The 10,674-nt window shown below is 41.3% G+C and overlaps 1 protein-coding gene across 1 annotated transcript in view; it reads right to left on the bottom strand.

Moving 5' to 3' along the window:
- Positions 1-1,135: 1,135 nt before the first annotated feature.
- Positions 1,136-10,674, bottom strand: part of LOC121961720 (deleted in malignant brain tumors 1 protein-like) — an 18,472-nt gene continuing 8,933 nt past the window's right edge. Inside the window, exons 6-11 of the mRNA XM_042511780.1 lie at positions 6,733-7,041; positions 6,413-6,639; positions 4,872-4,998; positions 3,170-3,499; positions 2,415-2,503; positions 1,136-2,298 (exon numbers count right to left, since the gene is read on the bottom strand). Coding sequence (XP_042367714.1) covers positions 2,194-2,298; positions 2,415-2,503; positions 3,170-3,499; positions 4,872-4,998; positions 6,413-6,639; positions 6,733-7,041 — 1,187 coding nt within the window. The 3' untranslated portion in view covers positions 1,136-2,193. The remainder of the gene's footprint in view (positions 2,299-2,414; positions 2,504-3,169; positions 3,500-4,871; positions 4,999-6,412; positions 6,640-6,732; positions 7,042-10,674) is intronic.

Raw genomic sequence — 10,674 nt, 5'->3', positions numbered from 1 at the left:
CAATCAAAGTCTACCTCAGCGGCATTTCGTTTATCTCTAAACTCCTAACCCATAGTCCTGGCCCAGCTCATGGTCACCCCCAGATCACCTCACTGCTCAGAGGCCTCATGCCAAGAACCAGTTCAAAATCCTCGTAGACTTCCATTAACCACAGATCTGCTGTCACGCTGCATCCACACCATCCGCTACGGATATAGCTTACCTCACGTCAACCAAACTCTAGAGGCAATGTTCATTCTCACCTTCTTCTGTTTCCTCAGATGCTCAGAATTCACTGCTTCGACCCTTCGATATGATCCACGTCGGCATGCCTGCCTTTTGGACCTTTCTTTTTTCTCCAACAACACCATAGTTTATTATTTGAAAAGAACCAAAACCAACCAATCTAGAAAACCCACTCCCGTCTTCTACTTCAACATTCAATCAGCTATAAACCCTTCCTTATTCTCTCCAACTACTTACATTTCCAGACGTCACAAAGCAAATCCCAAGATGACCCTCTGTTTGCATCTGAATCCGGCCAGGTGGTTACCCGCTTCTGGTTCCACCAACACTTCCGTCAGGTTCTGTCATTGTCAAGCATCTCCCCCATGCATTTCTCTGGACATTCTTTCAGAATCGGAGCCGCCACCTCGAATTCCCGCAGCGGTATACCGGAACACTTTATTCAGATCATGGGCAGATGGTCCTCCCACGCTTAACACCGTTACATCTATTCCGACCTAAGAGATCTCAAATTGGTTTTGTCCTCTCTCATATAATGCACGCTTTTAGGTGTCTGTCGTGCCCGGGAGCCACAGCTGATTCCCACAGAAGCTTCTCCACACCGGACTCAACCATCCATCCCACAATAATTCAACATCATTGTTTATCCCAAATTTACATTCACGTCAATAAATTGTCAAAATGATTTCCTATTGAGGTGTGGTCCTTGCTAGTGAAATAAACAGTATTGTGTATAGACAGAATTGTTTACCGCTATCATTAAATCCAAGAAACTTTCACAAACTGGCTCAGTGAATGTGACAAGGAGGGAGTCCACACAAGAAATTTAGTAAAACTATTAAAATCTATTAAACTAGACATACAAAAATGAACAAACCAATCAAACTAAAACCAACAGTGCAGGGTGGATGTCTGCTGGGGGAAGAGAGCAGTACCTGGGACAGGTTTTATAGCTGGGAAGGCCCAGGTCACCGTAACCAAGCTAGCGAGCCTCCCATGTCAGCCAGTTACCTGATGAGACTGATCATGTCAGCCTCCAAGACAATAGGAGGGGGCATAACACCCCACCTCTTAAAATCATGCTGGCAATGCATCTCCCGGATTTTAATAAAGTAAATTAAGTAAATGATACAATTCAAATCAATACATATAGTGCAATCCAATGGAGTGCGTCTGTCAGTAGGTCAGTATAAATGAAGTGTCTGTGTGAGTAAGTAGTAAGGAGTGGGTAAGTGAGTAAGTTTGCAACAGAAAATGCAAATAAATGTCAATGACAAAGACATTTGTCATATGAAATAAGACAATCTTTACAGTACAAAATAAAGGACAATTCTTGTGGTGTCAGCAAAGTTCTTAATTATAAAAATAAGCAAAACCTTTCAATAACAAATTGAGTAAATTCGCTAACTACAAATTTGAGGACAATGCTTGTGAAATAGGAACATTCTATACCAATTCAGTAAATTACTGAAGTATAAAATTATGTAAGATTCTAATGAAATAAGTATGGAACTGGTGCAAAACATCCTCTGACTTTAAAAGTTGTACTTTGTTTGCTCGCTACATGACTTTGATTCACTGGTTGCATTTTTTAAATCCAACAGATTGTAAAAATGGCAACAGCTGTTATTCAGGAGCTCTGGATGTGACCCAGATCGACTGAGCCAACTGTAGGTGATTCTATTGTCTCTGATTTCAATTATTCAGATGTCACCAAATTTGATTTGCACAGTGGGTATTGTCGCACAGAATTTACAGGATCAGTTTTCAATGTTTTATAGTTATTTAACTTTAGTATGTAACATTATTTGGCCAACATTTTCCTCGGTCTGGGGGTGTGTGTGTCTGGTTTCAAATTGCGCCGGCTGCCTGGACTATATCATAAATTAAACTAGTTCCATCCTTATTGTTTAAAGGGAACATGCATATAAAAATCCATGTGGATGTGAGATGAGCTCTGCGGAGGTGTTACTCAGCTCCCTGAGCTCCTTCCCCTGCAGCTGCAGAAATACCCAGGTTATAATAATCCAGCTCAGAGTTCTCCCGTCTGCCCACCTTCTGCCTCCTCCTGGCCTGCAGAGACATGACAGTACACTGATGAGATTTCCTGCATCTCTCTGAACTTCAATAAACACACACTGAGTGCTTCATTTTACTCAGTGGGCGAAACAACAGACATGTGTTAGTACCTTACAGTAGAAGTAGAGGACAATATTCTCCAACAGCAGAATCAGTGGCAGGACGACTGCTCTGATTATAAAAGGTGTTGGATCTGGTGCTGAAACACATTAACAGTCTTCATATCACATCACTCAAAATCACATCACATCACAGCACATCACTCAAAATCACATCACATCACATCACATCACATCACATCACATCACATCACATCACATAAATTAACATAATATCACCTCAGTCAACATAACACCACATGACATGACATGACATGACATGACATGACATGACATGACATGACATGACATGACATGACATCACATCACATCACATCACATCACATCAACTCAACATCACATCACATCAACTCAACATCACATCACATCACATCACATCACATCACATCAAAAGAAAACACAACACAACACAACACAACACAACACAACACAACACAACACAACACAACACAACACTCACCATCACTGAATTTCACATCATATCACTCGACATCCCATCACATCCCATCATATCATTTAACCTGTCACATCAGTCAACATCACACCACATGGCATCACATCACATCACATCACATTACCAGAATATGTCATTATTTGGGGTTAAAACTGTAGATATACCACTGTTGTTGTGTCACTATATAATGTCTACTGAGACCAAAGATTACCCATCAGATTAACAGAATAGACACTGTGGATGGCTAATCATTTTCATCTTTTCCAAACCTTCATGTAAACAGTCATCTTACATGAGACGGTGACGGAGAGTAGATGGCTGTCAGAGGAGAAGTTATGAGAGAAAACACTGACACGATAAATGCAGCTGTAGGTCCCTTGGTGGGCGGGCTCTGCAGCAGGAAATGGGAAGTTGGCAGAGTGATTGACAGCTGGCTGGGTGTAGTTGTGTGTTGAGTTGGAGGAGGTGAAGCTGAGGTGGAAGGAGCCTCCTGGGTACTGTGGCTGAATGGAGCAGCTGATGTTAAAGGTGGAGCCCCTGGACAGCTGAAACCCGTGCTGCTGGGCCTCGGAGACCCCGTCCATGGAGGAGGACACAGAGATGTTGGGCTGAAGCAGCAGGTCTTTAAACACAGAGAGAGGATGAAAGGTCATAGTCATCCTATGCTCAACAAAATGGATGCCGAAAAAGCAGGTGATGTCACAGGTCTGACAGACAGACAGGTTCCTCCAGGTGTGTCCTTCCAGGTGAAGCTCGGCAGTCTATCGAGAGACATGCTCTCATCCCAAGTCCTCACATGTTGCAGCTCTGCAGTGGACTTCTGTGCTACATATTACGCTTAGCCTTGCTGCTGGCATTCTGGGATGCTACTAACATGACATCAACACAAGCCTAGGTGGGATGACGCAGTTTATACTTAGGCAACAAAAACACAACAAACACTGGGACGTCATCAAACACACATGCTGCCATGGATGGTTAGTGGAAGGAGGCACATGATAAGGTGTAAAAAACTCCCATTACATTCAGACCAACACCGGACACACAAACCTGTTCTCTCTCCGAACTTGTCAAATACATCAGTGCCTAACCAAAAGCCACCTTCCACATCCAAATGGAATGCAGCTGGAGGATGTCTGAGAAGAGCACGGTCAGACAGAGCCTGCATTGTTAGTATATGTTGGCAGATGGCTAGATGGCATCGGATGCATCTACATGCAATGGTACGGGTGGTGTCGCTTGAGAACATGGCTGGACGGAACTGGTCATATTTGCATGAAATGCGTGAGTACAGCGTTAGGTAATATGTCTGCCAGTAAACACGTGGTATAAGGTGTGTGAGTGCACTTACAGAATGGTCCCATAAATAACTGACTGAGTCCAGAGTTTGCCTCCTGTGTGGATGTGTGTTTTTTTTCCTACACCTTACCATGTGCCTCTTTTGCCTAAATCTAACCGTCCGTGACTTTGTTGCCTAATCTTAACCGTTGTGATGGCCTGCATTGGTTTTCATGGGCTGTGTCATTCCACCATGTGAATTTGTTGACACCATGGACAAGGCCTCTTGGAGAGTAAAAAGCTGTCACAGAAGGATAGCTAAATGTCATAAGTAGACAAAAGGTCAGTGACAGAGCGGCACTGTGTGATGAGTTGGGATGAGAACGTGCTGGGCTCCCGCCCCTCCCACCTGCCCTATTTGGATGCTTGTGTTCCTTATATTTTGTTTTTACCAGCAGGATTTCAACCTGAAGCCATACAGTGGCGTATCATGCAGCCACAGCAGGTGCTGTGTGGCTGTCTGAGGCCATCATAACAGGCCTGCGATGTTCTCAGCTGATGCCGCCGGCGTGTATTGTGCAGCTGTAAAACTTGGCTTTTGGCATTAGAATCAAACGCCGAAAGCAATGCCAAAGCGGTATTAGTATTAAATGGCATTGGAATGAGAACAAGACGGAGCAACATAATGGAAACATTACTGTCATAGAACGACGTACCTGAGCAAATGAGATTCCAGATGTTGACAGAGGAATCTGATGTTGCACACTCCCTCAGAGCAAATCCAGACAGAACACAGTTAGGCCTGATCCACCACACAGGTCTGTTTGAGAATAACAGGAACAACTTTGATCATACAGCACCTTTAAAAGCAGACGAAGCAAAGGCAGGACACTCAGAACGCAAGACAAGAGCAAGAAAAAAAAACTTGAATCTTGATAATTTATACAAGTTAAAAAGATTAAAAGTAATGAAAAGACTTCAAAGGTTATAGAAATTTGGGCTGTCAGTGTTATTGCATTAATCAGATGAAACCCTTGTGGCTTGACCTTTCAAAAACATGGAAAGAAAGCAATGAGCAACGAATGAAAAAAATGACCCCAGAAAATTAGCAAGATATTAGTAAAAAAGTGCTTGAAATATACCTGAAAATTAGCCTTTAAGAAAATAAAATAAAGTAATAATGAATAAATTATGATAATTTTAAATATAGTTTATATTCTAGATATTTTCCCCTAGCCTTTTAAAAAAGAATTTTCAAAATTATTTTTTTCCACTTTGTCGAACCTTTTTCGTTTGTTGCCATTTTTCACATTTTTGAAACAAACTGCAATGTGCTCAGGGTTCAGACAGTTAAATATCATTAAAGATGTCTGAAAGCAGCACAAGGAAAATGATGTTCGTTGTAACACATTTTTTAAAAATGTATTTTTTCTGAGGCTGCATGGGGCCGAGTTTTAAAGATAAAAGTGATGATACTGGTATTATGTGAAACTAGATGACCTGAGGAATCCAGCAATACCAACCATGTCATGTTTCTCAGGAGGAGGGCTTAATAGTGCTCCAAGTTTAGGGTACATCTTGGCTCGGCCATTTCACAAGGGTCCGTTGACCTCTGACCTCAAGATATCTAAATGAAAATGGGTTCTGTGGGTACCCATGAGTCTCCCCTTTACAGACATGCACACTTTATGTTAGTCTCAGTAGAGCAGCTTTTTGCATGCAGTATGAGTGTATTATTTTGGCCAATTATATTTGCATATTTCTGCATATTGGGGATTGTCAGTCTTGGAATTGCTACAGTCTCTGAGCTGAGCTCACAGCTGCAGCTCATCAGACTGATGTCAGTGGGAAACTGCATTGCCAAAGCTGTCAACCCAGCTAGCAGGAAACGCTCCCACAGCACTGGCTAAGTTTACCTAAAAGTTGCAATAATGTTTTCAAAAAACGATTTAAAGACATTTCAGATAAAATTCCTTTAAGATTTAAGAGATATAATGTTTTAACTGCAACTTTCTGAGGATGTTTTGGTGATGTTGAGAGGTAACAGATCATAGAATGTTCTTTTACAAAACATTCCCAGAATGTTGCATGAGAATGTCGACTGAAATTATAGTACTACATTATGATGAACTATTGAAACTGAGTGTTTAATCATGGTTTTGAAAAATTATTGTTCGGCACTAATAAAAATACATCGCATAAGGTGAGTTTATCAAAATGCTTTAAAAGAAATGATTTAAAGTCTAATTTACTCAGCCATGCCGTCCCAAAGCCAGGAGCCCCAGGTTGCCACTGTCCGTATTATTGAGTCCCCTCTCAGTTTTACAGAAACAACAGAGCCACAGTTGAGCTCTCTGCAGGCAAAAGCTGCTTTTTTCCAGCTCCATTCACTGATTTCGTTGTCAGTCACTGGTCTCCACTCTCCCCGATTCACCTCCAGTGTTCCTGCACAGCGACTGTCTCCTCCCACCAACCTGACAGGCTCTGAACAGAAAGCAGAGAGTTGTCAGTAAAAGAATAAAGTGAGTTTCATCAGAACAGAAGTGAAGCAAATGAAAGCTGCAGCTCCTCTTCCACCTGAGCAGGTGAGTCCAGCAGCTCTGCCAGCTGAGCAGGTGTTTCTCTCTGAGCTTCTACAGTTCAGGAGAGCAGACTCATGGCCTTCACACTGGAACTCTTTGATCCACATTGGAGCCTCCGCTCCTCCATAGAGCGTCCCCTGGAGGACTGAAGGAGCCCCACAGCCGAGCTCCCTGCAGACCACCTGAGCATCCTGCAGGTCAAAGTCAGCTTCACACACCGAGGACCAACTCTGGGTAGACTGGTTAGACCTCACCTCCAGTCTGCCTGAACACAGACTGGTCCCAGCCACCAGCCTGACAGAGTCTGGAGAGACAGCAGAAGATAAAAAAGAGAGAGATAAAAGACAGCTGACACTAAAGGATAAGGATATCATCAAACAACAATTCAGTGACTCAGTCTAGACTCAGCATAATTTTGAAGAGGTCAAAGCCTTCCACACACTAGGCAGGTTTCCATTAACCCTCAAATTGTGCATATTGAAATTGTGAATATAAAATAAAAACTCCCATTTATCGCAAAAAGTTTTTACGCTGGCATGAGGTGGTATTTCTGGGGATTGGAAAAAGCTATATTTAAAAAAAAAAAACTACAATGAAAACACTTTTTTAGCTTTTCTAGGTCACATGATGCTATGGTTATGTGCTTGTCAGTAGGAACTGGCTCTTTCATGATACAGCAGGTGCTACAAGAGGTGTTATTGCATCACATAACTCTCCCAGGATTCCCTCATACATGGCCGCTCCCACGTATAAGGGGCTTGCCTTTCCATTATGGCTCCATAACATACCACCGTCACCTTTGACTGGAAATAATGATGGCAAGTGTGGTGGCTGCAATAGGAATAAAGCTGCCAATGAGTCGCAGAACATTACTCAATGGAAACACAGTCATCTCACAGTTGTGTCTTTTCAACATTTGAAAAATATCACTCAAATTTTATGCAAATCTATAATGGAAATCTTTCTACAGGCACAGATTGTCTTTGTCAGTTCATGCCTCAAAAAGTGCTATGCCAGTGCAGGTTAAGCAGGATTGTTTTACTTAAGTTAATGTACAACCCCGATTTCCAAATAGTTGGCAATCTGTGTAAAACGTAAATAAAAGCAGTGCAGCAATTTGCAAAACCAGTTATTAATTGCAGACTGTAAATCCTGCCAACCTCTATCATGTCCGAACTCCAAATCCTACAGCCTTTATAACTAATGATATGTTTTAACATTGATACGATGCATGCTATGTTACATGGTTGGCGATTTGATACAAGACCAATATTGGCTCATATAGAGTGATATGATACGATTCAGTGACTAGAAATATATTAACTTATTTTTGCCAAAAATAGAGGCTAAGATAATGCATATTTCTGTGCAGGGGTAATGCAGGTAAAAGCACTATACACTGAACTACACACAGTGCAAGCCTATTCAGTCTGTGTGAAATAATTACCTGGATATGGGATAGTAGAGGTCAAATTTAGCAGTTGTCTTTTTGTTTTTGCAAGGAATTCAGAGGCAAATCAGCATAATAAGTTAACATTTAAATTGCAAAGTGCCGTTGTATTTGTTCTGGTATCTGCATATTCTGCAAACAGTGAACATTTATTGAAGAATGTCTTTTTTGTTTTTACAAAGGCCAAAATGTGTCAATGCAATGCAAATGAGGACTAAAAATCTCTGGCTCTCCGATGACCTGGTGCTTCCCTGCCATGATGCAGCGCTGCTGAGTGCTGACACTATACCCATTCAAAGAACGTTGGAGAACGACAGAATGAACCGGAGGTGCAAAAAATACATCCACATAAAAGAGTTTGAGGCGCTAGATGCAAGGCACATTTAATTTATGTCTTGAAAAATTATTTTAGATTGATACAAGTCACACTAGAAAGAGGACTTTCTGTTTACCTAATAATGTAGTATGATCACAGGAATACAGTAAAACTTAAAATATAAGTCTAGTCCCAATTAGATGCCCAGTCACATTTACTAGCCGGGTGTGGTGACACATTGTGACAAATAAAGGCCCGTCTCAATTTTAAGCCAAGTCTAGTTGCCATGTGGTACATTTTAATAGAAGTGCTTTGGATGTATGAGCTGCTGAGATCACACATACAATATGTTTAAACTTTTGTTAATATGGACATACTACACAAATCATAATCGGTAAGATTCTCTTCAATTCAGATAATTTTATTGAAACCATGAGCACCAAAGCAGATGGTATTGTCAGCATGGTCAACAAGAAAGAAAAAAAAGCAAAAGCAAAAAAAAGAGATTACTAGATGTAGTAGTATTTTTTAAAAAGTGAAGGACAAATATATATATATATACATATATATATAACTTTCTCATTTTATAAAAATGTTTTTTCATTTTCTTGAATAAAATACAGTAAATTTGCACAGGTCTCAATAGGTTAATTAAACAATTTTACTGAATTTCCATCTTCCATCTTCCATCTATCTAACAACTTGTGTGAAAGGAACTAGAAGCCCATTCCACACAGGGTGCTTTCCAACGCAGCAATTAATGCGTCTTCCCTTTCTTCTTCTACCAGTGAACCGGGAATCGTTGCCCCTCCGCCATCTTGAAGGATCTTCCAACAACACAAATGCACCTGGAGGAGGCGAGGATGGAAGAGAGAGGAGGCTTCTGGAGGAGCCCAGAGAGAGGATACACCAGAGTATCCTACACGGAAGTCCTTCATAGAGTGGCGAGACTAAGGAGCTCCCCGAGGGTCACGGAGATTAATCATTTGCGTTGTGTCATATATTTGCTGCACCTCCTCACGCATCTTACTTATTCTCACAGTTTTTTCTCTCAGTGCGCTTTCTGCTGAGTCACTAAAGAGATCTATAATATCATAAAACACCATCACATGATGAAATGTAGGCCTGATTTAATGCGCCATTTAACTGTGTGCGATAAAACTAACCAAAAAGAAGTTTTGGGATATTTTTAAGTGTTCTGGCATCACACAAATCAGCAGCTTATGTCACTTAGGCATTTTTTGTCAGGGCAACAAATGATGCAAGGGTCAGGCCACCCTTTATTGGAAGTAATCCACCGAACTGCACACACTGAAGCTGTGTGTGTCTACACAGTACATCTGCACGAAGACAACAAGTTATCACCATCTTTTATGTGATTACATCTCCAGTATGATCTCGTGTGCACAGTTGATATCCAACAGAGGTTTGTTTATGTGATGTTAGTGTATATTTATTATTGCCTAATCAGTTTGGACACAGAGGCGCTTCCTTGATATTAAAACACGCTGTTAGACCTTCGTATGTGCAGAGGGAAATATTTCTACTGGGCATTACCACAGGAGAAATGACTCTAAATATGTAGGACTTGAAAAGATGTTCCTGCTCAGATGCAGAATAACTCAGCGCAGCAGCTGATGATGAAGCTGCTGCTGGGTGACAGAGAGGAGAGAGAGGAGAGGAGGAGGTGGAGGAGAGAGAGGAGGAGGTGGAGGAGAGAGAGGAGATGTTGGTGGCATAATATTGTTGTTGCATATATAATTATTAATAAATTACTCTGAATCCTGCTCTGTCACTTTATGACCCACCTGCCCAAAATCTGCAATATTTTTTGAGTAAGCTCACCCGGGGGGGTCATCACTAACACACACTCTTACACAGAGAGGGTGTGGTGTATAATTTTGCAGATAAATAACGCAAGGAAATAAATGGCCTGAATAATTATAACTCAGGTCCGTAGCCTATATGAATTAGATTTTAAAGGATTTTTCTCTCTGTGTCAGTCTGACAGCTGATCAGCATCACGTCATCTGTCACTCACATTGTTTCGGAATGACACTGTGGGACCTGTGCTTAGAGTTGGGTTAATATTTTGGAAAGGACCCCTGGTCTCAGCACTACTTAAGCCTCTGCTCTCCAGTTATTTATTAACACCCCTACTTGTTTATAGC

Source organism: Plectropomus leopardus, chromosome 22 (genome assembly GCF_008729295.1).
Source record: "Plectropomus leopardus isolate mb chromosome 22, YSFRI_Pleo_2.0, whole genome shotgun sequence".
Taxonomy (NCBI): domain Eukaryota; kingdom Metazoa; phylum Chordata; class Actinopteri; order Perciformes; family Serranidae; genus Plectropomus; species Plectropomus leopardus.
The sequence above is the reverse complement of the archived record's forward strand: the minus strand, read 5'-3'. Positions and strand labels throughout refer to the sequence as shown.